Source organism: Acartia tonsa, chromosome 9 (genome assembly GCF_053477335.1).
Source record: "Acartia tonsa isolate MP-2025a chromosome 9, ASM5347733v1, whole genome shotgun sequence".
Lineage (NCBI taxonomy): Eukaryota > Metazoa > Arthropoda > Copepoda > Calanoida > Acartiidae > Acartia > Acartia tonsa.
This window is the reverse complement of record NC_137268.1, coordinates 35,604,550-35,630,210: the sequence shown is the minus strand read 5'-3', so window position 1 is coordinate 35,630,210 and position 25,661 is coordinate 35,604,550. Positions and strand designations below refer to the sequence as shown.

At 35.2% G+C, this 25,661-nt stretch overlaps 3 protein-coding genes across 17 annotated transcripts in view; all 3 read right to left on the bottom strand.

Moving 5' to 3' along the window:
- Positions 1-11,626, bottom strand: part of LOC145327668 (uncharacterized) — a 17,624-nt gene extending 5,998 nt beyond the window's left edge. For both annotated transcript variants that reach the window (XM_080171221.1, XM_080171222.1), the window contains exons 1-9: positions 11,186-11,626; positions 9,056-9,145; positions 6,800-6,910; positions 4,950-5,023; positions 4,238-4,443; positions 3,427-3,529; positions 2,358-2,447; positions 368-435; positions 21-76 (exon numbers count right to left, since the gene is read on the bottom strand). In XM_080171221.1, coding sequence (XP_080027347.1) covers positions 21-76; positions 368-435; positions 2,358-2,447; positions 3,427-3,529; positions 4,238-4,443; positions 4,950-5,023; positions 6,800-6,910; positions 9,056-9,145; positions 11,186-11,577 — 1,190 coding nt within the window. In that variant the 5' untranslated portion in view covers positions 11,578-11,626. The remainder of the gene's footprint in view (positions 1-20; positions 77-367; positions 436-2,357; positions 2,448-3,426; positions 3,530-4,237; positions 4,444-4,949; positions 5,024-6,799; positions 6,911-9,055; positions 9,146-11,185) is intronic.
- Positions 11,624-20,253, bottom strand: Pcmt (Protein-L-isoaspartate (D-aspartate) O-methyltransferase). Of its 12 annotated transcripts, XR_013882213.1 has the most exons (10): positions 20,134-20,253; positions 18,597-18,670; positions 17,136-17,188; positions 16,485-16,604; positions 15,551-15,660; positions 14,526-14,598; positions 14,022-14,104; positions 13,546-13,689; positions 12,272-12,624; positions 11,624-11,939 (listed from the first exon to the last, which is right to left on the bottom strand). XR_013882213.1 is itself a non-coding variant. In XM_080171228.1 (9 exons), exons 1-8 carry the CDS (start codon positions 20,212-20,214, stop codon positions 13,594-13,596), a joined length of 690 nt encoding a protein of 229 aa, XP_080027354.1. In that variant the 5' UTR covers positions 20,215-20,253; the 3' UTR covers positions 11,624-12,624; positions 13,546-13,593. The 12 variants fall into 12 exon arrangements, 6 of the variants coding, with proteins under 6 accessions (XP_080027354.1, XP_080027351.1, XP_080027353.1 ...); XM_080171228.1 differs by having other exon boundaries at positions 11,624-12,624; XR_013882208.1 differs by lacking the exons at positions 11,624-11,939; positions 12,272-12,624 and adding an exon at positions 13,101-13,244 and having other exon boundaries at positions 13,531-13,689.
- The window catches only part of Nup75 (nuclear pore complex protein Nup75), a 26,629-nt gene continuing 21,202 nt past the window's right edge, over positions 20,235-25,661 (bottom strand). Inside the window, exons 17-23 of one of the 3 annotated variants that reach the window (XR_013882206.1) lie at positions 24,390-24,470; positions 23,668-23,783; positions 22,844-22,924; positions 22,440-22,581; positions 21,980-22,027; positions 20,764-21,000; positions 20,235-20,622 (exon numbers count right to left, since the gene is read on the bottom strand). Coding sequence is in view for 1 of the 3 variants with exons in the window: in XM_080171220.1 (XP_080027346.1) it covers positions 20,857-21,000; positions 21,980-22,027; positions 22,440-22,581; positions 22,844-22,924; positions 23,668-23,783; positions 24,390-24,470 (612 nt within the window). In the remaining 2 variants the exon portion in view is untranslated. Of the gene's footprint in view, positions 21,001-21,979; positions 22,028-22,439; positions 22,582-22,843; positions 22,925-23,667; positions 23,784-24,389; positions 24,471-25,661 lie in introns of all 3 variants that reach the window. The other 2 variants (XR_013882207.1, XM_080171220.1) reach the window with 2 other exon arrangements.

Genomic DNA, 25,661 nt, shown 5'->3' with positions numbered 1-25,661 from the left:
TTTGATAAAAAAGTGTTCACCTTAATTTTGACAATTCTTTTTCTACTTTCTTTGCCTCAATCTCACGAATTTTACCCTAAAGATAATTTAGTTAAAATAGAATACAATAACGATTTCACCCATCCAGCTCCTTTACTATATCCCCTCCAGTCCTACGGGATTAATGAACAGACAAATAAATGATGTTCATTTTAGCAATATAAATTGCCGATAATTTTTCCATGTCATAACATCCACATATATTCTATATTTATTGTTAATATGGCCATACTACCATTTAAAATAAAACGATACCCTCAATCCACCCCCTTTACCACCTCCCTCTCCCACTACTGGATGAACTAACTGACTAACAAATGATACATACCTCCATTTTAGACTTTTCCTTCTGTAACAATAACACTCCATCGTCCACTGTTTTCTTTAAATCAATCTGAACCCATTTAAACTTTAATTAAGATTTTTCTAATAAATACGTGATCTTAACACTATGCAGGTTTTAGCAGGGAGGGGGGGGGGGGGGGGGGGCATTGGGCTGTTTATTACACTAGTCATCAAGGTTTTATAATAACGTTTTCTTTTATTTCTTGAATTAACAATTTTGGGGACTTTTTTTGAATTTTGATTGGTTGGTTGAGTGTCCAAGCGTTTTAATTACTAATCCTTTTCTATAGCAGGAGTAATTTTGTTTATCATCATTGGGGATGTACATCAATTTATCGGCCATTGTCTTATCCCTTTAGATTCCTAAGGTTTTAGGCTATTCTCTTAAATATTAAACATCCTTACTTAAAAAGCTTTAGGTCCCCTTCCTACCTAAGAATAGCTGAAAATGGCAGTCAAAGATTAGATATTAATACATTATCTATTTCAAATGTACCTCGTAAGTGACAAAAAAAACAATTGTGATTTGTTAACTTTCTAAATTGAAACATTTTCAAAAATCCTTCCTATCATATAATGCAGTAAGCTTTTTTGTCTTTAGCGAAGGATATTTATAACCAATATGGTTTTTCTTTACAGCGACACTTCTTAAATATTTTGGTGAAAGAAAAATCGCCATAATTATTTCCCTCCCACAAAACAAATTTCTTTCATTTTCCTTCTTTAAAACTAAAATTGAAAGTAGATGGTTAATCCCTAACCCCCATTCCCTCAAGTGTCAAGGGTTGTGCCGGATAACCGGATATTTATGTAGCAAAAAAATTTTGTTGTATAATATATAAGATCACATAGCCGGATATCCGGACGGATAGTTTCAATATCCGGTATCCGGCCAGATATTGATAATGGCTGGATTTCCGGCCCAACCCTGTTTAAATGCATCTAGGGGCGTTGCCGCTAGTTCTTCATACCTGGACTACGGAATCTCTACAATTATCTCTCCCCCCCTCTTAACGAAACCTTAATATAAAATGGGTTTTCAAAAATTAATTGCAGGGCTTCAGATCTTCTTTCATTTGTACTTTTTTAGAAAATAGAATATTGTGCGTTACGTGTCTATAAGATAGTTAAATAATCTGTTTACTTTAAAGTTGTATAATAGTTGCAGAAAACCGTTTTTGCAAAATATGGGGAGACCTTAAAAATACATCAAAACAGAATATGTAATAATTTAATGAAAAGGGTGTTTATAAGTAGCGAAAATACTCTTTGATCTAAGATCATCTCTGCAATGAGGTTTGTATGTCCATATTTACTTCATTCAAATAAACATAGACGTCTTTTGTTTGTTTTTTTTTTATGGCAGGGGGGCTAATTTTATATTTTTTTAATTTTTGGCAAACCGACATTTTTTGCTAACCCTAACATATTTATGCAAAAACACGACATTTCTTTTTTTTATGAAAATGTACTTTGATTGAATTCTTTGCACTACCTATAAACATTTACTTGCTCATAAAAAAAAATACATTTTTGTAAGGAGATTAAAAGATAATTTTATAATTTATTCCATAGAAGGTTATCTATTCAATTTTATGGATTTGCTATTAACACTTAATTGGAAGTGATTTTAGCATCGAATTGGTACAAAAATATGTTTTTGGGAGGGGGATTTCTCTTAGGGGGGGGGGGGGTCATAAACCACCCTGGACCTATGGGCGAATTTCAGAGTAGTATTAACCTTTTCCCTCTGGCTTCGCATCCGTTTTATTTCCGCTGGAACCAAACCGGTTATTTCGCTGTATGTTTCTTCGGGGATCTAAAGGGATAAGACAATGACCAATAAATTACTGTTGACATTCAACTTAATTAACCAGCCAATAAGAAAACGTTATTATAAACTTTGGGAACTAGTGTAATAAACAGCACAATGTTCTTTAATTTTCTAATATTTTTTTTAAAAGTTTATTCCTTTGCTTTCTGTAACTTCTCCTTCTCATTTTGTAATCGCTGCAACTCTCTATGTAAATTTATTTTTTCATTTTCTACCTCAGTTTTGTCCTAATAATTTCATACACTTTTTTTTTTAAAACAAGGTACCTACTATCAACATATAAATTCGTGTAAAACCTATGTAACTAAATAAATCTTTTGCTATAGTTCCAAGTATTTTAATTATTGTAATTTGTGCTGATGATAAATTAAGAACATACTTACATTTTAAGACATGATTATGGAGATGTTTCGCTTTGTACATTGTTGTCATAGGAATCAATATTTCCAAACATCAGATAAATAAGATAATTATATCATACAAAGAAGGTTGTTAAAAGATAAATATCCGCATATTTGAAATGTACATACAGACTTTTAAGGTAACGATTATAGAGTTTCAATGCTTTATGAATCTGAAATCGACACGACAATTCTAACATGCTTATAAGAACTACTCGTTACTTAATGACGGATCGACGGACCGACCTTAATTATAGGAAAGCCACAGTTATAAAAAGTATTAAAGAGACTTAGAATAAAAATAAAGATATTTCTCGTATTCATTCGAATCCGGTGGATAGGAACCGGTTCTCATCCATACGAAAAAACTATGTCTAGCATCGTATTATATCCAGCTTTCTACGAATATAAAAATGTACAATCATAAGATTAAAACCAGTTTTTTTAGCCCGTGCCTTCGTCACCTCGGGGCTAAAAAACTGGTTTTAATCTTTTAAATGTACCGTATGTACATTCTATATCCGCGGAAAGCCGTTTATAATACGATGAAAGAAATAACTATTAGGTTATCAAATTAAGATCTAACTTCTGATTGTAAAGAAGCTTTGCTACTAAAGACCTTGTGTGTGTGTGTGTGTGTGCAGCCATTAATTCTTAGTGTTTGGACCTAAGTAGTCATGGAGTAGGACGAGACACTTTTGTAGGGCAACTAGGGGCATTAAGAACCACGTTCAAGTACATTATCACTTGACCCGCTATTTCATGGGAGCAACTAAATCAAAATTAAAAATGTATGTTTTATTTCCTTTAGTATTTGTTCTTTTTCTTCCTTCAGTCTTTTGTCCTCGTTTTCTTGGCTGCTTCGAACCTTTTCTATTTCTTCTTTAATTAGCTGCAGAATTGCTCTGTTCTAAATAAATTATTGGTTTTCATAATAAAGTTTTAAGAGAAGCGGGGGGGGGGGGAAGTATTTTGTACACTTTGGAAATAAATTTTTGTTCAAAATTTTTCACTAGATCTGCCTGTAAAACATTGAAAATTAAATTTTGGCTTTTTCCTTCTAGGGGCTAGTGGGATAACACACACACCTGACGCTTAAATATTTTACAGAAATGAGCTTAGTAGCCAAAAAATATTTTAATTTGGCAGTTTTCTTCAAGGGGCTAGCAAGCTTAAAATTTATCATTTTTGTATTTGGGGAGAAGGAAGGGGTGTTTTACCCCCACAAGCCTCTAGAATGAAAGTGTCGGAACTTGTAATTTTAGTGTTTGAGGGGGTATTTTACCCTACCAGCCAGTGTTGTGGATCCGGATCCGCAAGGATCCGCATATTTTTGAGTCCAAGGATCCGGATCCGGATCCTGGGGTATAAATTTATGAAAAAATCTACCTAAATTTATATAAAATAGTCACTTACAAATGTTAAAAATCAGACATTCTAGTGATGAGAGCCAATCTTTAATAAATATTTTTTGAAAAATTTGGTGATTTTATTTTTATTGTCAAGGATCCGGATCCGCACTGACCAAATTTGGAGGATCCGGATCGGTAATATAGTAGATACAATTTTTTTTTAGATTCAAGCATTTCTGAAAATGTAGCAAACATATAAACATTACCTGTCCGCATGTACAAATACTAGAATCATTCTGTTGTTGCGTTGACTGAGATATTTCAGATGGTTGATTTCTTTCTTGGCTTCTGCCAACTTCATATCGTCTTAATCCTGACGTATTTGATGTATTTTTCACAAAGTTTCTTTGGGCTTCAGAACCAAGTTGGTGAAATTTTCTATTTATTTCTTCTTGTGTCATTAAGTCGTCATCTAATGATATAGAAATAAGTTATTTCCAATATTATAGCTTCGAAACCGATTAATATTCGCTGGATTTAGAACCGGTTTTCTGGTAATGAAAATTCATGTACGTATAGCATCGTATTACAGACAATTTCCCACGAATATTAAAATAAAAAGATTTTGGACCCTCGAGGCTAACAATTTTGGTCTATAATATGATGAGCTAAATAACTATCATTGCATCATAATTACCCCTTCTTTAGATAAGCGGTTGAAACGTTTGGAACTCAACTTAATGAACCAAACAATCAAAATCCAATCAAAGTCACCAAAGTTGTTGAGCCAACGAATAAGAAAACGTTTTTTTAAACTTCGGGGTAATAAACAGCCATATGTCCCCTCCCTCCATGTACAACATTATAGAGATTTTATAAAACTTGCGTCTTGTGTTTTGACTGTTAGTTTTATTACAAAATGTCTTTTTATCATGTTATTTCATTTGATAGGTAACTTTTGATAATTAAATATAATACCTTTAATTTGATTGGCGTGTCTCCGTGTGTTGTTAATGCCAGAAGGTCCAGGTAGCGATAGACTATCATTTATCCTACAAAGAAGGTTATTATTTTCGCGTATTTTCCGTGAAGTTGTGTGTTAGTGTTTAGTCAAATGCGCTTATTAAGTCAAACTGTTATTGATTTTGACCAATTGTATTACTAATTAAGAACAGTTTGACTTAATAAGCGTATTTGACTAAATGCTAATGTGGTATTCGGCACCCCTAGGCCATGGTTTTATGGCAACCTTGCTCCCAACTTGAGGAGGTCCAAGGGACCTCCCCTGAGTAGGGGGGTGGGTACACTTGAACCCCCCCCCCCCATCTATTAAAAGTATTTATAGTTTAACAATCCTATTATGTTTAATCTGATTTGCTTGTTTCACCCACCCCTTCCAGGGATGGGGGATAAATATTGCCTATTGTGTTTATTGTATGTATATAACTTTAACCTCTGATTTTAGTATTAATTATTCCAATCTATGCATTGACCATTTTGTTGTATTATAAATCAGTATCTTGTAAGCTCTGAATAAAGTAACACCCAATTAAATTCTGTTTGTTATTTGGTGATACATAGAGAAGCCCAGCTTCTCTATAATTATACTTGTCCACGTCTGTTCGCACTGCCGTAATACCCGGACTCGGGAAGCGGCTGACAAACTGCGGCCGCTACCACACTAACACACAACTTCACGGAAAATACGGGAAAAATAAAATAATAATATATAATCTATAATATAAAGTAGAATGATGTCTGTCCGTCCGTCTGTCCGTCTGAAGCTTAAGATCTCGGTAACCACTGAACCAATTGGATTCTACTCTTCAGGGTATATACTGGTCCTGTGGTGGTTTTAGGCTAATTTCTTGGGGGGTGGGACACCGCCAACCCCCCCAAAAACAAAAAATCCCCCCCCTTTTTTCCTTGCTCCTTTTTTTTTCTTTTTTTTTTCACCTCTTGGGGAAAATCCCCTAGAGGCTAGGGGCGAAGCCGCTAGTATAATAATAAAATAATAACCCTTTATCTTTAATTTGCATAAAAGTCAGATGTTCAAATAGATTTATTATCATTTAGATGGTCAATCAGACACAAAAATCAATCTAATCTAAAAAGGAAGACATAGTACAAAAAGTTTATTTGCATTAGTAATAATATCAGGGAGGTAGTGGACATTGGGCTGTTTATTACACTAGTCCCCAAAGTTTTGAAATATAATTTTCTTATTCGCTGTCTCAACATTCTTGGGGACTTTCATTAAATTTGATTGGCTAAAAATTCAATCACTTATTAAAATCTACAGAAGGGGTAATTTTGTGCATCATTATTGGGGATGTACATCAATTTATCAGCCATTGTCTTATCTCTTTAGATCCCTGAATATCATAATATGTGATTCAATCAATAATACAAAGAAATGTTTTATCCCTGTTGTATTAAAATATGTACACTTTTTAATTTTTTTGTCAGATAGTTCGTACACAGCTTATGGCCCATGTAATTGATTAAGTTTATCTAGGCTTTTTGTATTTGTTATAATTCGTAACCTAAACAAATTTTCTAGAGGCCTCTATGGGCACTTATGATGGAAGGGTTGGGGTGGGGGGGGGGGGGGGTTGATCCCCTCACGACTAAATTTTAGTTTTAAAATAATTTTTTGAGGGGATAACTTTTTTCTCCCCCTCCTCCAAAATAGTTTTAAACCTTGCCAGGATCTATGAAAAGTTACATTGTAAAGGAGTATTAATCCAGGGGTTAGCAAGATCTTTCGGTACAAACAAACAGACAGACAACCTGTTACTTTTATATAAGAATATAAAGGTTTCTACCTCTGGAATTCAGTGTCAGGTACATTATGTGAAGCTGGATCTATTTCCGAGCTTCTTCTGTAAGGTCCTGCTAGGCCTCCAGGTACATCAAGTCCTTCATTTTCAGACCTTCTAGAAAAAGATTTATTTTTCCAGTATCGCTTTGAAACCGATTAATATAAGATGGATTAAAAACCGGTTCTCAGCCATACTAAAAATGTATGTAAAGCATCGCATTTTATCCAGTTTTCTGCGAATAGAAAAATGTACCTACAATAATAAGATTACAACCTTTTTTTAGCCGCGTAAAGTCCTTGAACGCCTACTCCTTCCCTACCTTAAACAATCCCTCTTCACCCACCCCTCACAACACGGCTTTAAACCACTCCACTCCACCACCTCCTCCCTCCTCAACCTTTCCACCACCATTGCCAATGGCTTCAATCAAAACCTCCCTCCCAGCCGCACAACTGTTGCCTCCATCGACCTTTCCAAAGCATTTAACTGCATTCCCATCCACCTCCTTCTCCAAAAAATCTCCTCCTCCAACCTTCATCCCAACATCATTAGATGGCTGTCCTGCTACTTGCGTGGCAGGATGGCTTTCTGTTCCTATCAAAACACCAATGCCTCTCCTAAAATTGTCCACACTGGCGTCCCCCAAGGCTCTGTTATCTCCCCTGTCCTCTTCAACTTCTACATAGCAGATGCCCCCCCACATTCCCCCTGCCCACACCTTCTCCTATGCCGACGACCTTAACTCCTTCCACTCCTCCCCTAACATCCCCCAGTCAGTTGAATCCATCAATTCCCACCTCTCCTCAATCGCTGACTGGGCCTCCACCAACGGCCTCTCCATAGCCCCCAACAAATCCACTGTCACCCTCTTCACTTCTGACCGCAAGCACCAATCCAACCTCCATCCTCAAGTCCAAATCAACGGCTCCACCCTTCCCCTTGAGAAAACCCCTAAAATCCTTGGAGTTACCTTTGACACCTTTTTCAATTTCAGTTCCCATGTCTCCACCATTTCCTCAAAAATTTCCTCCCGCCTTAGAATCCTCAAATGTCTGGCTGGCACCAAATGGGGCCACCAGAAGGAGACTCTCATCACCACCTACAACACCCTCCTCCGCCCAATCACCACCTATGCCTGTCCTGTTTGGTTCCCTAACACCTCCAAAAACAACATTGACAAACTCCAAGTCCTCCAAAACCAAGCCCTCCGTATCTGTACTGGTTCCACTAAAAAATCTCCCATCAGCCACCTCCACCAAGAAACCAAAATCCTACCAGTACGGAACCACCTTTCCCTTCTTTGTTCCCAATACCTGGCCTCCTCCCTCCGCCCCTCCCACCCATCCTTCCACAACGTCACAACCCCCCCTGGCCCTAGATCCAAAAAATCCCCCCTTCAATCCATGTTCCTTCCTACTCTCCAACCTTTTCTTTCCCCCGACAACACCCTTATTCCCACAAACTACAAATCCACAATCTCCAGACTTCACACCTCAGCTGTCACCCAAGCCATAAATTCTTACCCCCCTAATCCTGTCCTTAATCAAGCTCCCCCTGACATCAACCCCTCCGAAATCCAACTCCCCAGGCACTACAGAACCATCCTCTCCCAATTAAGATCCAACTATTGTCCTAAACTCCAAAGCTACCTCCATTCCATCAACGCTTCTCTTACCCCAAACTGCCCATCCTGTCCTGCTAATTCTACCCCGGAAACAGTCCAACACCTCTTTTCATGCCCAAATAATCCTACAAATCTTACTCCTATGGACCTTTGGCAAAATCCCACCCATGTAGCTGCCTTCCTCTCCTCTCATCCAAGTTTCACCAGCCTTCCTCCCCTCCAACGCCCCCCTCCAGAGCCCCCACCATAAGCCCACGCCCCCCCCCCCCCCCCCTCATCCTACTGATGACAACCCGGACCGGAAACGGACTACGAGCAGTTAAAACAACAACAGAATCGTCATAAACTCTAGTTTTTGGAAATATAAGTACTATTGTTGTGCTATATGTAGTATAGGAGCTACGTTGAAAAATGTGAGAAAAAGGTTGAAAAGTTTAAAGTGAGTTGGAACATTTTACCACTTAGCTCCTATACTATTCATAGCACAAGAATGGTCCTCATATTTCAAAAAACTTGAACTTATGCCGATTCTAACGGTATAATTGTTTTATTTTCAATGCATAATTAAGTTTTTTTAAAAGACATTTCCCTTGAAACACCCTGTATAATTGCACTCACTTTAGAAGAACTCTTACCTATTGGAATTTGAATTCCTCGGAGAGAAAACAATTTTGACGTCAGTGCCCTCTTGCGAGGAACTTCCCACACTATCTCGGCTACGGCTTCTGAACATCAGGAATATAGGGTTTAGTGAAACGACAATTTTGTTGAATTTAAACAATTAAGATTATTGATGTAGAATACCTATACGTGGATAATGATATTATGACAAAGGAAAAATTTTCGTCAATTTAGCTTGCTAACATGGAACTCGTTTATTGGTCAGTGCGTTTTATACAGTAGAAGGGGATGGATTAAAGGGGGGGGGGTGATGGGGGGAATCGTTATTATAACCCACCACAAGCTTCACTTTATAAAAGTACATGATAATTTGGTGCAGGTAATAAAACATCCATTCTTGAAATCCTATTGTTTTCTACTTTTTATTTTTAAGAGGACTAAAATTGAATGTGGAGGGTGGATTTCCCTCAAGTGCCCCTAGAGGCCACAAGGGCCATCATCTCCGATAATATACAATCCCTATCATTATATTAATTTTTTTTTAGAGAATTTAAAGATCAATCAGACAATATTATACAATACATATGGAGTAGTGTACAGGGAGGAAGGGAAACATTGTACTGTTTAGTGTTTATTACCCAAAGTTTTATAATAACATTTTCTGATTCGTTGACTTTACAACTTTGGAGACTTTATTTGAATTTTGATTGGTTGCATCATTAAGTCGAGTGTCCAAACGTTTTAACCACATATTGAAATCTACAGAAGAAATAATTTTGTGTATCATCAATAGGGATGTACATCAATTTATCGACGATTGTCTTATCCCTTTAGATCCCTGTGTAGTGTAGGTGTATTATCTATAATGTTATGGCACTCAATTCCAAGTTATTTTTTAAAGTAAAGCTTCCAAAAAAGTTAAAAATTAACCAGTCACGTAGGTAAAGATAAAAATGGATTATTATTTCATTTTTCAGGAGATTATTATTTTTGTTAACTCAAGACCTCAGAAAGGGGGGGGGGATGTCAAATTTATTTACCACTAGCTAGGGGGCCTGTTAGTAGGAGGAAGGAAATGGGAACGGAAGTGTCTACCCCCCCCCCCCCACCAAACTTTAATTTGTATGTTTAAAAAAAAATTTGGCACCATTGTACGAAGAGATTTTTTTGGTATTTCTTTTCTAAAGATAATTTTTGGGCGGTTGGTGATACAATCCCCAAAAATAGTTATACTCCTTTCCAGGGCCTATGAGAAGCTATTGATTTCATTGTAAGGGAACCATATCGGTTCAGCGGTTAGAGTGAATCTTTGGTAGACAGACAGACGCACACAGATCATGTTACTTACAAGGATTAAATGTACCATCCCTTTATCCCCGCACAATTCTTTGAATCAACAACAAAGAAATCTATGAATCCTTATAATCTACAGAAGCATGAACTTTTACATATTTTTGTACTTTCTCTCATAGTAAATATCGACCACTAACTATGCCAAGGACGTCCATCCTTTTTTATTTGGAGGGGGGGGGGGGAATCTTTATTTCAAAGAGGCAAAAACGCCAAAGCTTTTTTTCATTAAGGGGGGAAGGTGGAATTTAAAACAAAAAAATTTGGGGGTGCCAAATATATTTTGGCGAAGGGGGGGGGGGGGAAATTACCCCCCCCCCCTTGAATGTCCCTTAACTATGCCTAACCAGTGCACTGGGGGAGGCTTCAGCCTTACGTTGCCACCCAGTATTTAATATAACCTAAACTAACCTAACCTAAAGTAATGAGCAAACGATCGAAAACTACATTAGCTACACCCCTTATACTAAAATTATTTCTAAATCAGGGAGAGGGGAGAGTTCTGTGCTCAACTAGGCACTGTGAAGGAATGCGCCGTTACCTAGAGTTCTAAAGGGATAAGACATTGGCCGAAAAATGGATGTACATCCCCAATGATGAAACACAACATTATTTCTCCTGTAGATTGCAATAAATGGTTGTAACGTTTTAACACTCAACTTAATAAACCAACCAATCAAAATTTAGTAAAAGCAAACGAATACAACCATGTAATTATAAAACTTTGGGGACTAGTTAAATAAACAGCTTATTGTCCCCTCTCTCTCTGTCCGATACCCGTACTTGCATTTTACCTTCTTAGGTTAGAATCTACTGGTGCGCCGCTTCTTTGGATTGCATTGACATTGTTCTGACTTCCTGCTTGTAAACTAACATTGTCTCCTTCTTGATTTGGAAAACCACTTTCCCAATGTTGACGTTTATGTCCCCTTCTACCCCCTTCAGCATGATTGTTTCCTCCCCTTGAAAATCCACGAGAGTTCTGGAACGTTTGAAAAGGTCTTTCATTTAGATTTGGCCCTTGATCATAAGGTCTTTGTGGTCCTCGATTAAAATTTCTTTGATCATATGATGTTGATAGTCTTCTGTCATGTGACTGATCAGAGCCATGGCCAAATGACCGGGTAGAACCTTGACCGCTTATCCGACCACCCCTTCCACGTTCCCAAACACTTCTGTTATTCATTTTTTAGAAAATTTTCTGTTTTCATTTAGAACATTTTTAAATTAAATCTGAAAGTTAGGATAAAAACATTGACAATTAAATTAATAAAAGATATATTTTACACAATAGTTTATTTTTCTTAATCATATTATAGATCCGAATTATATAAAAAAAACGATATTATTTTAATATGTTCACATTGAAATAAAGACGCAGATAGAGGAAAATGGACAATAACAGTAATTTTTTTCGTATTTAAAACGATAGGTAATGTATGTAAAACTGTCTTTTTTGATATAATTCATATATTTCACTTGAAATAAGACAGAATTATGCATCACATTTCTTGTTTTACACATACGGGAATAGGTTTCCAAATTATTCTATCAATATAGGTAATGATCACATGACAAAATTTGTAATAATTTCTACCTTCTCCGTAGAAATATCAAGTTTTGATCCAGAGATCTCAAGAGATAAGACAATTGCCAATAAATTGATGTACCTCCCCAATGCTTATAACCCCTTAATAGATTACAATTAATGGATGAAACTTTATGAACCAAACAATCAGAATTCAATTAACGTCCCCAAAGTTATAAGGCCAACGAATAAGAAAACGTTATTATAAAACTTTGGGGACTGGTGTAATAAACAGACCAGTATCCCATCCCTCCCTGTATGTAATCTCACATTGCCAGAATATTTGTAATACCCATTCCAGAATTATCAATATTACGAAAATACTATAATCATAAAAATATTGCAAATAAATGGTCGCAGAATGCATATAAAATATAAATGTAAAATGTAAATTCAATAAAGATTTCTTATCAGAATAGTGTCACTTTTTATATAAATAGTGGAAAAAAATTGTAAATTCGTGTTTTCAATAAAAAAAATATTTTTAATTCGATTGATTTTAAAACTGATTGTGATTAGGTAGTAAATAAATACAAAAATGTAATAAAAGTACAAATCCGTAAAATGAAATAAAAGTATAATTTGAATACAATAAGATAACTAAAATGTTTTTACAATGTCTTCTTTCTACTTGGAGAATGTTACCTAGTTATGACAGTTTTTTTAGTTTTTAAATAGATTTTATGAGATATGGCATTAGAAGATAAATCATTACAAAGAGGAGTATGAGTGCGTGTGATTTTAAGCACCATTCAGCAATGATTTAAAGCATTTTTTTTGTTTTAGTTCTATAATAAATTGAAAAAATTGAATTTGCCATGGTCTTGACAAAAAAAAAGTTGAGATTGTAAACCATCAAATGCTTTGACAAAAAAGTATTCTTTTTTGATAAAAATTTGTATTTAGCCAAAATAAGAATGTAAACAGTTTGATTAATGTACTTTTTCAATGCATTGTACATGATGTTTTGCACTTTGAACTCAACAAAACATTTGATTAGGTATATTTCTTCAAAACTGCGTAACATTTTAGAATTTTTTTTCGTATAAAACCTATATTAAACAGCAAGCTAGTATATTAACCAGATAAATACTAAGATTTACTGCTGGAAGGTGCTTGAAATCACTTGCTCTAATTCGTGCATAGTTCCCTTTAAAGTTCAAAATTCTATTATTACTTTACTAGAAAATATCTAATGGAAAGTGAAACCATCTTCTATTTGCCTATCCCTGCATATACCTAGTGAAGTTCACGGTATAATGTTCCTGGTATCGATTATCCAAAAAAAAAACTATGAACTTTAAAGGCTGCTAATGGCCTAACGACGAAACGTATAGATTATGCTTGCTCAAAATTTTAAGGACAAAAGAAGGCCGACAAATAATCTGGATTAGTCATTTCTTCATAATGAATAGTTATTTCGCAGTGAATCTTTCCATGTGGATCATTGAATCTTGGCCATTTCAGATAATTTATGGTGTGCGGGCATGGCATGTTTATTTAGCCGTTTAGCAGCTTTTAAGTTCATAGATATTTGGAGATAATCGATACCAGGAACATTTTTACGTGAACTGCGATTCGTATTATAATAAATTACAATGTTTCTGTAGTGAATTACTCATCCTTCCCCCGCCACTGTTTGTCCTTGTCTGTGAGAGGAACATACATCACTGGAAATAACTGCTGGCGAGTCACCTTCCCTGCCATGTCCTGTAAAGAATGTTCTGTCAAAATATGTTTTCTTTAAAAAAAATAATTCTTTCACATAAATTTCTCGGATGAGCACTGATAACCTGACCCCCCCCCCCCCCCTCCTTATTATGAAATAACTTGAAATAATGTTATACTTATTACTTTACGTCAAGATAGGTTAGACAATAATGGGAAGCCACACAGTATAGGCCCTGCGGGTTTACGGCCAACAGAAAAGGTTAGACACAGAAAGAAAAACTACCCTCCTACCACTAATGAAAATTTACAGAAGACTAATTTTGTGTATCATCAATTTCATCATTCATCATATTTATAAATAATCATTGTACCTTATCAATTTGATCTAAGCTCTGATTTCCACCTTCTGGTCCTACAGGAATGATTAGACGGCCTCCAGGTGCCAGCTGATCCACTAAAAATTATTGGTCAGTTCGTTCATCCAGAAAGAAGGAAGGGTATTGGGGCAAAGGGCGTGGGTGGAGGGTATCCTTATTTTATCCAGCTACGAATTTCACTTCATTAGAGTACACGAAAATCTGGTGCATGATCCAAGTTATAATATATCCATAAGGACCGATGAAAATATTCTTTTACTAATACAACTTGTTATTGTAATTAAGAGTTTAATTGGTATCAGGGACGTCTAAGGTTGGTGGAAGGGGGGAGGGGATAGGTGAAGGGTGATTTTTTAAATACATTAGATTTTATGCAACCCCACCCCACCCTCTGAAAATTTTAACTTGGGAAACCCATATAATTTTTTTAACATATCACACTCAAAATGTAGTTTTTACACAGCCCCCCCCCCCAAAAAAAAAAAAAAATAACGTTACCTAAATCTTGGGGAAGAGTAGGGGCGGCAGCTCCCACATGAATGGCATTGTAAGGTCCCCCGCCAGGGTAGCCCTAGATAGATAGGTGGATAAAAAAGCAGGGAAATTAAGGGATAAGACGAAAGTTGAATTAATGTCAACCACCAAAAATGATAAAAAAAAGTTGGGTAGGCAGGTATTTTTAAAGGGAAATACTAAAATAGACGGATAGAAATGGATGTGTGTGTGTGTAGCCATAGTTTCTTAGTGTTGGGACCGTAGTAGTCATGAAGTAGGACAAGACACTTTTGTATGCTAGCACCAGGGCCAGCTCAAGGTCCACACTCAAGTACTAGTACTTGACCCGCTGTCACAAGGGACCTACTCTTTATTACCTCAACCTCGCCGAATATGGCAGGTGTCCCAAATTAAGTCACCATAATGAATGACGCTCTCCACAAAGGAGCTTGGTTAAGGGTTGCACTGATATTATGTAATTGATTATTGAGTATCCAAACTACCTACCCAATTATCACCCTTCTTACACAACCAAGGGGAAGTTGCGTGAATGAGTTTTGACTGAGAAATTCGAGTTGCCACATGGGGACTTGAACTCGAACTCTCAACACCGTAACTCAGTGCGTTACCACTGAGCTACGAAGCCCCTTTATAAAAAAAGTTTGGATACAGCTAGTTTTTACCAACCAATCAAGAATTATCTATAGTAGGTACTCAATTTTAAGCAAACAAATTTAAAAGCGAGTTTATAAATCAATGTGGAACGTCTAAAGTTCAATGTGCCCCAACCTTGAAAAAAAGATAGTTAAATAGAACAACATACAAAGAGAGCAATAACTAACAGGCTTTCTATATGATACCCCTATGGGTCTATTACAAATGTATAGGCAGGTATTTTTATAGGGAAATACTAAAATAGACAGATAGAAATGGATTGTTTGTAAGCCTCATACAAGACATCTCTAATTGTGAATCCCTTTCCACAAAGGTTATATGCAGCTAAAGACCCTGAAAAATAAATATTTTACCTTTCTACCATCTCCGACTGTAAGTTTAATATGTCCACTCTTTACCAGATGGTCTTTGCCATCTTTTTCTATATTTTCTTGGGCCATGTCTATCAGTCCTTTTATATGATCTAAACAGAGATAATGTGTTAAATAATAAATAATACTTTTTAAACGAGCCAATAGGAAAACAGGGTAGGAATAATCCGGCTATATCATTGGCTAGAGAGTAACCAATTTTTTCAATTCAATCTGAATCCAAATGGTTCAAAGTGCCTCTGATTAAACCCTAAAAGCCGCCAGGAAATTCTCAAAAAACAACTTTTAAACATGCTATTTTCGTACAATTCATGGATCTTGAGAGATGAGACAATGGACGATAAATTGAAATACATCCCCAATGAATATAAACAAAAATTATTGGATAAAAAGTTTTGACAATGTTGTAGTTTGAAACAACCAATCAAGATTTAATAAAATTCTCAAAGTTTTTAAGCCATCACAATTTACAAAATAGATTCGGGACAATGGGCTGTTTATTACACTAGTCCCCAAAGATTTATAATAACGTTTTCTTATTCGTTGGCTAAACAACTTTGGTGACTGTTATTGGAATTTGATTGGTTGGTTTATTAAGTTGAGTTTCAAAATTTTTCAACCACTAATTACAATCTTAAGAAAGGGGTAATTTTGTGTATTAACGTTGGGATGTACATTAATTTTGGGCCATAGTCTTGGCTCTTTAGATCCCTGCAATTTACAGTACAATGTCCCCTATCTCCCTACACTAACTATTCAAGTTTGCACACCTGACATAGCAGCAGTAGGAACTATTTTAACAGCTTTACTTATAACACGATGTTAAGCCGAGATTCGAACCTAACACCTCCATGACGACGAGCAACTGCGCTACGTGTTGAGTCACAATTGCGGGTTAAAACCACGCCCTTCTTACCTATGCCCACCACACTGCCATCATTACCGACCATGAGAGCCATGTAAACAGTGAGTATGCCACTGCCAGATCCAACATCCAGTGCTTTCATACCTGGCTGCAGCTGATATTTCAATAATTCTAAAAATAAATTATATTTCTTAAAATTATTTGGCAATTCGTAATAAGTATTATTTCAACACAAAAGATGACATTTAACTTTTTATAATTATACGCGGCAATCATGTACCAGTACCACGTTTTACAATCAGCTGATCTTTGTTTACATTTTTGCAGATGATATGCTAATAATTATAAACAAATAAAATTAAAAAGTTACAGATTAGTGTAAAATAATAGAGGGAAAGGGGTTAAATAAATCTAATGTATGTCTCCACCCTGAAGACCCAGTGCCGAATTACAATTGGGTATTTGAAAAACAAACCAATAGCATTAGGAATATTAACACAGACAAGTCGCTATTAGAGAAGTAGAAAGCAAGAAAGAAAATTTACTAGCAGACGGAAAAAGTCCTAATCAGGGGGATCCAGGTAAATGTCCGGGTTAAATGTACATCTATACTTATAATATACATCTATTAATAGAACAGTCGACAAACGTATTTAGTACTCAAAAACAATTATGAATTTTATGAAAAATTAAAATGAATACCTAAAGCATGGGCGTGCATATGGGGAGCACTGATTGTGATATTGAAACCAATCCTAAAAAAGGGTGAAAATAGTGATTGAAACAAAGAAGTCTACAATTCTTAAACTTAATGATGGACATACCGACGTTTGTGCTACACTTAAATCCTTACATAAAATCTTTTTTTAATGCGCAAAAAATGCTATAATATTACGAAAATAAAAATAATGATTTTTATAAATTTTTTAATACTATTATTTAAGCGCATTCAATTCCCATAAAACTATGAATGTTTAATAAAAACAAGAATGATAATATCCATAAGTAGCGAAGCACCAAAAAGTCATGGATAAGAATACTGCTAAAAAGCAGTCCGATCGCAATAAATGTTGAATAGTTAATTATGCTTCATAAAGATGGGAATGTTGACAAGAAGTTTCAGCCTTCTATCTTAAAGAGGAGCCGAGAAAAACATGTTTCTCCAAATTCGTGTCCTACAGACGGAAAGACGGACATTTGGAAATATAGAGTAGCAAGGAGGATAAGTGATAACAAAGCAAGAACCAGAACTTGAGTAATGGCAAAGATGTATCTTTAACAGCAGCCAAGAAAATAACATATCTTAAATAAAAATTAAACCCCAATAATGTGGCTAAGAGCAAGGGTTCCAAAGGGGTAAGGCAATGGCCGATAAATAAATGTACATCCCCAATGATGACACACAAAATTACCCCTTCTGTAAATTGAAATTAGTGGTTGAAATATTTAAACACTCAACCTATTTAACCAACCAATTAAATTTCAGCAAAAGTCCCCAAAGTTGTTAAGACAACGAATAAGAAACAGTTGGACTGACATTTTGAATTATTGAGAAGCTTCACAAACATAAAGTACTTACTGTGTATAAAACGTAAAATATCAAAATCGATTTTCCTATTCTTGTGAAATATTTTTCAAATTAATTGTAAAGGAATTTTTCATGAATGGTAATCTGAGCTTTAAAAGTGCGTTCTTGTAAGAAGTACTAAAACAACAAGGACATCATCCATAAGTAGCGAAGCACAAAAAATCCTGAATGGACAAACGGAGTTAAAGAGCAGATGTTGAGTGGCCATAAAAAGAAAGAGATGGAGTGAGGGGAGAGGGGTTACTGTACTCAGAGAAGCCCTTACCACCCTACCTGCATGCTTGACATGGCACTTGAAGGAATTTTTTATATCTTTTATAGGAGAGTACTTTGGCCGTGTCTACGTCGCCTCTCCACTACAGCAACAGCAACAACACTAGCAACCGCCTGTGCCAAGAGCCAAAACAACCAATTTCCTGCCCAGCCACCCACCGTCTGCAGTTTCAACTACATAAGTCCTTTTTTAAATCACGTGACAATGAAGCAACCTGCTCAGCTACCTCGAGTTTTTAACTCAGGCTAAAACAACAACAACATCTTTTATAAACGAACAAAAAAACAAACAAATAACCTACCCTTGGGGCCTGTCTTCATATGGGTTTCTCTGACAATAATTGCCTCTGTCTACCGCCTGCATCGCTTTCAGAACCTGATAACAAATAATATATTTGTGTTAGCCAGGGATCTTAAGGGATAAGAGTCTAGGGATGGCAATCCGTCTAATTTTTGGACCGGATTCGGATTCTTACAATTGAATCCGTCCAAAAATAAAACGGATTCTCTGCGGATTCCGGATTCTTATTTTTTGGACGGATTCCGGATTCTAGCAATATTTTAAAAGGCTTTTTTTGAAAAATAAATTAAGGGATTTGGGTACTGGGAAGAATCTAAAGCTGCGTTTTTCATATTTTCTGATCTCTCCACTTGGTGGTGTAGGTAGGGAGAGATGGGAGGGGGGGGGGAGGTTGCCTTCAAAGAGGGGGGGTTGAAAGAAAAAACTCAAGAGGCTAATTTTAGCCTAACAATTAAGAATCAGAATTCGCTATAAAAAAAAAAACGGATTCCAGATTCTGGATTCCAAAATTGGGCGGATTCGGATTGCCAACCCTAGATAAGACAATGGATGATAAATTGATGTACAACCTCAATGATGGAAATCAAAATAACCCGCGCCCCCCTTCTGTATTTTAAATTTCTGGGTTTAAAAGTTTGTAAAGATTTAATAACAGTACCTAACCAAAGATTTAAGCCAGACAACGAAAACAAAAAACGTATTTATTAAACTTTGGGTATAAATAAAATATTCTCAGTCCAATGTCTACTCTCTACCTTTCCCAACATGAACAGAAGAATAAACCCCATATTGGAATAGTTATTTCTCGCATCGTATTATAAACAGCTTTCCGAGGATATAGAATGTACAATTTTAAGATTAAAACCAGTTTTTTTAGTCCCGAGGTGCCGAAAACATCCTATTACTTTGTTTAAATACAAATTTCAAAAATAGAAACAAATATATAATATTATGTTAAACACTTTGCTCATGTCCAAAATGCACAATTCTTAAAAATAATACCGAGCATTAATTGATTTGTTCTAATTACCAAGTTAATCTTTTTTGTCAAACCAATAAAAATAAGAAGATTTAAATAATGTTTTAGTCTTGTATATCAAAATTGAAAAGGTTTTTTTTCATTATTCTAATACCTACTGAACCGATAAGATTTCAGTTTTGTGGAATCTACAAAGTTTTCAGAATGGATTTTAACTATTTTTCATTTAGAAATTCAAGTTTTAGGATGGTTTTAGGCTATTTTTCTGCTTCTGTCTCATCCTTATAGTGCTAGAATATAGAAGATTTTAGCTAGTGTACGAAATAGCGTGCAAACATAAGAATTTTTGGATCATGGAAAAAAACGAGGAAGCAGGTTTCGTCGTATTTTCACAGTAGCTTTTGATAAGTTTTTTAAGGTTAGGTTCGGTAAATGTTAATCATTGCCATGCAGGGTCAAAGCAGGGACTAGAAAAAGGAGAAAAGCTACTGTGAAAATACGACGAACCTGCTTCCTCGTTTTCTTTTCATGATCTGAATGTTTTATGTATCAAACAAACCTCATCAGATTTGATCAGCTGTGCTTTATACATATTCTGAACCAACTCTAAATTTGTATTGCCATGACATCTCCACGCCATTTTTATCTATTTAGACAAAATCTGAAAAAAAATCTTTTAAATAAATCTTGAAAATCCACGAAAATTAAAATTTAACTAAAAATATTTATTAAGAAATATAAAAAATATCAGGTACAAAACAATTCTTATAACTGGTTTAATTTCAACTTTATTGATAAAAAATAAAATATTTGAATCATTCATTTGAAATAATATGAAGAAATGATTTAAAATTGATAGTAGACCACAATTAATATGTCTGTAAAGACTAAGATAAGTTAGGGTAAGGTTCCGGCAGGGGCTAGGATAGTTTTCTTTTTTTGGCTGAGAAAAGGTCCACTGAGCACTGAGCAGATAATAAAAGATTTTATAAGGATTTTACTTAACTTTTTGAAATTTCGGGTCATGGAAAGAAAACGAAGTTGCTGACTTCGTCGCATTTTCACAGTAGCTTTTGAAAGATTATTTTAGGTTAGGTAAGTGCTAATGATTGCCCCTCAGGGTTAGAGCCCCCTGAAGGGGCTAGAAATAGGAGAAAAGCTACTGTGAAAATACGACGAAACCCGAAACTTCGTTTTCTTTCAATGTTCCAAATTTTCTTTTTCACATTCCAATTTGACCTAACATAAAAAAATAAATACATGAAATTACATAAATGATTAGTTAATTAACAAGATTCGAACCATTGTCCCCTTCTTTAATGATACTGAGTGCCAGATTTTTTGCTATGGCCAATCTGATTGCTGTCTCCTCCTCCTCTAGAACTATTTTGTGCTTCTCAGGAATGCTGGAATCTTTCACTAGCTCCTGAATAAATAAATATAAGGATGGCAGGGATCTAAAAGGATAAGACAATGGCCGATAAATTGATGTACAACATCCCAAAAGATGACACACAAAATTACTCCTTCTGTATATTAAAATTAGTGGTTAAAAACGTTTGAACACTCGAAAACCAACCAAGCAAAATTCAGTAAAAGTGCCCCAAGTTGTTAAGCCTACTAATAAGAAAACTTTGGGGACAAGTGTAATAAACAGCCCATTGTCCCATCTCTCTCTCTGTAGGATGGTCAATGTTTTAAGTTTATGTGTCAAAATTTGATTATATCAGGGATCTTTAGGGATAAGACAATTGTTGATATATTTAAATGGTATACACTATACATCCTTAATGATGATAAACAAAGTTATCCCTTTTGTATATTAAAATTATTGGTTAAGAAGTTTGAGCACTAGGTACAAGTTTTTATAAACTAATTAAAATTCATCAAAAGTATCCAAATTTTTAATTCCAACGAATAAGATAACAAGCTTGTAAAAATTTGAGTATCAGTATAATTTCAGTCCAATGTCCCCCCCCCCCCACAAATATTATTCATATTCGCAGTTATATATTATGCGCAGATTAATTAACAAAAATGCATAAAACCTACTAATACTTTTAAATGAAAAGAAATTATTAATTTCAAAATTTCAAAGAACAGTATACAAACGCAATTTAAATACAGCGCCATTTGTTTTGTATTCATTTTTTTTATTAAGAGAATAAATTTATAAGTATAGATAATGTATAATCCAGACAACAGTGAACAGCCTTGCCCAATTGGTGAAGACCCTTTACGTCAGCTAGCAAGTTGCTTTCTACTTGCTGTGTTAATAATTCCGACGCTATAAGCCGATTTCAAAGACCCAATATAAAATCGGGACAGGGTCTCCGCCCTATGGGCAAAGTTCACGCCCCCTCTATTCTTTTACTTTAATTTGAAAAAAAAACACAATTTCGTACCTCTAGACATTGTAGAAGTTGGTAAGTTTGTTCAGAAGTGAATAATACCTAAAAATATGAAATGAATTATAGCTGTCTATCTCAAATAAAAACTAAGTAAATCATTTCTACATTTAAAATTAAATATCATGTTACCAAGAGCAACAAATCGAAAGAGAAAATCTGGATGTTTAAAGGTCAAGGAAATCTTCACGAAAGAATCTATTTACCCATAAATCTCAAGGGATAAGATTATGGCTGATAATTGATAATTAAAATATGACCAATGATGATACACAAATTTACTACTTCTGTAGATAACAATTAAGGGTTGAAACTTTTAGACTTAATGAACTAACGAATCCAAATTCAGTAAAAGTCCCCAAAGTTGTCAAGCCAACAAATAAGAAAACGTTATTTTAAATATTGGGGACTAGTGTAATAAACAGCCCATTGTCCCTTATCTCTCTAAGCATTTTACCTCATCCGAAGTCAGGTAGGGGACGGCATCGATGAGCAGGGTGATCCAGAAATATTTTGGCGCCAGTCTGGACCACAGCAGCGAGTGCAGCAGATCTGCAGCCTCCGGATTCTCTCCATCCTCTCTCATCCGACTAAATTCCCTGAAAAGAAAAAATTAGGATCATTGGCGTTCATGGTAAAATATTGCTGGTAACGAATGCTTCCTGTTTCCTGGCAATATTACAAAGTTCCTGGATGCAGCAGCACGAATATTCCCCTAAAATTCTTGTTAAGGCTACGAATAAGAAAACGTTTTTGTAAAACTTTGGGGACTAGTGTAATAAACAGCCCATTGTCCCAACTCTCTCTGAAAATTTTATGGTTGCAATCCTTGTTTTTTTTTATGGTTTAAAAAAAAATAACCTGTATTTTCCCAGGAAGGTAAGTCTGTCAGAAACAATGATGGAGGCGCCAAGGTTGTCCAACAAATCTGTACTGGTAAACCTGAATATAAATAATAAAAGTAACAGGATGTCAACGTGTCTGTCTGTAGGGAAGGATCTGTGGTATAGTTATGATTCTCCTTGCATCTCATAGGTGCAGGGACGATTTACGCTTTTCAGGGGGGGGGGGGGGATTAATGCTCGATGGGCACATGCGTGGCAACACAACTTTTCAATATTTTAGGAATCGTGGAAAAGTTCGTTTACATCTAAATTTTATCGTAACCTATACAAAATGTACAAGAGCCCAAATATAACTTGTAATATAAAGGGATAAGACAATGGCCGATAATTTAATGTGATATTGATGATATACAAAATTACCACTTCTGCAGATTAACATTAGTGGTTGACACTCAACCAATCAAGAATCAATTCAAGTCCCCAAAGTTGTTAAGCTAACAACAAATAAGAAATTTTTATTATAAAACTTTGGGAACTAGTGTAATAAATAAACAGCTAAATGCCCCCCCCCCCCCTCCCTGTCAAATACCTTACCTGCCCTGGGAAGGAGAGGACATTGGACTGTTTATAACAATAGTCCCCAAAGTTTTATAACAACGTTTTCTTATCCATTGGCTTAACAACTTTGGGGACTTTTATTGAATTTTTATTTGTTGCTTCATTGCGTTGTGTGTCTAAATACTGCAACCACTAATTGCAATCTACAAAAGGGGTAATTTAGTATATCAACATTGGGGATGTGCATCAATTCATTGTCTTATCCCTTTGGATTCCTGTTACCTGCCAGAGTTTGTATACTCTGCGAGCAGCCTGTCCGCCAGGAAAGTTGTGAACTTGGCATCGCCAGACCTCAAGCCCCAGGTCATAGCGGAACCAGTGTCATTTCCGGCTAACGCCTATAGTAATTAAAACATTGGGACCATGGAAAGATAATGAAATACCGGGTTTCGTCGTATTTTAACAGTAGCTTACTATAGGTTATTTTAGGTAAGGTTTGGTAAATGTTAATGATTGCCCCACAGGGTTAGGAAATGGGCCCCGTAGTGACTAGAAATAGGAGAAAAGTTATTGTGAAAATGCAACGAAATCCGCTATTTAGATTTCTTTCCATGATACCAACCAACATTAATACCTATTATTGAACTATCAATACGAAATATCAACTTTTACAGGATGTTTTATAGAACATGCAACATATAAACCACTTTTACCAATCAAAAATTAATCATTGATTTGTATAATAACCAGTTTCTCGAGCAGTTTTTCCAACTTTAGCCTTAAAAATCTTCACTATTTATTTATCTATAACATAGATTTTTATATCTTCTTGTGTGGAAATGTATAGAGGACAAATAAAGTACATATGCACCTTTTAATAATGCACCAAGAAAAAAAGGCTACAATTCATAAAAATACTTTTATAATGGCCATGCTTTATATAATTGGCAATTCTAACTTAACAAAAAGTGGAAGTTTGAATAAAATCAAAGGAATCAACTTACCTTCATTCCCATAACCTTGCAAGTGGAGGAGACAACAGAATGAAGGCCACGATCCTTGGCAATCTGAATAACCTTGTTGGCCTAAAAAAACAACTATCTAAAATACAAAGTAGTACGATGCCTGTCTGTCTGTCTGAAGCTTAAGATCTCAATAACCATTAAACCGATTAGGCTCTACTCATCAGGGAATATACCTAATGGTCCTGTAATGGTTTTAAGCTATTTTCTTGGGGGCTGGGACAGCTCCCCCCCCCCCTTAAAAAAAATAACTACAAAAAAATTCCCAAATAATTTTTTTATTTAGGTAGGTATTCTTTTTAAATCTAAAATACCAAAAAATTGGGTTGATCAATAAGGGGAGGCTAGGGGCGACGCCGCTAGTATATATATATATATATATATACAAGTAGATACATTTTCAGTGAATGTGTATTTACTGGAATGTGTAATTGCGTGGAAATCAATCCAAATTTCTTTTTTGATGTGGACATCTTTATTTAAGATTAAAAGATACGATTTTAATTTAAATTTATAACGTGACTTATTAAGAAAAGAAATGGTTTGATCTCTAATATCAATGTAAATAATAATAAAATTCAGGGATCTAAAGGGATAAGACAATGGCAGACAAATTGATTTACATCCCCAGTGATGATACACAAAATCACCATTTCTGTAGATATACAATTATTGTTTGACACTCGACTTAATGAACTAACAAATCAAAAATCAATAAAAGTCCCCAAAGTTGTTAAGGCAACGAATAAGAAAACGTTGTTGTAAAGCTTAATGAAAACAGCCCAATGTCCCCTACCTCCCTGCATAATATTGTACAACAAAATATAGTAGTTGCTAAAAAACAACAATGAAAAAATCCACAAAACTGCAACTCAACAAAATAGACGGACAAACAAACATTGACAAACAATGAGTGAATGCACTTTAATTTTAAAGGTTAAGAAACAGAATAATATTTCGCAATCTGAGCAAAAATAGATTAATTATTAAATGAAAATATTTGAAATCGACGTACTGACGCCGTTTATAGAATTGCTTCGTTTATTCTATGTTGCCTAGGTAATAGTCCTCAGAATTAGCATTTCAAAATTCAGAACAAAAAAACACGTCAAAATATACATATATAAATTCATTATTTTTAAAATGAAATCAGATATACCTATTTCAGACATAAATATAGAGTTGCTAAGCTTTCTAAATTCTAACAAACTGTAAGTAAGAAATCGAGAGCATATTATGTAATTTAGGTGCTTT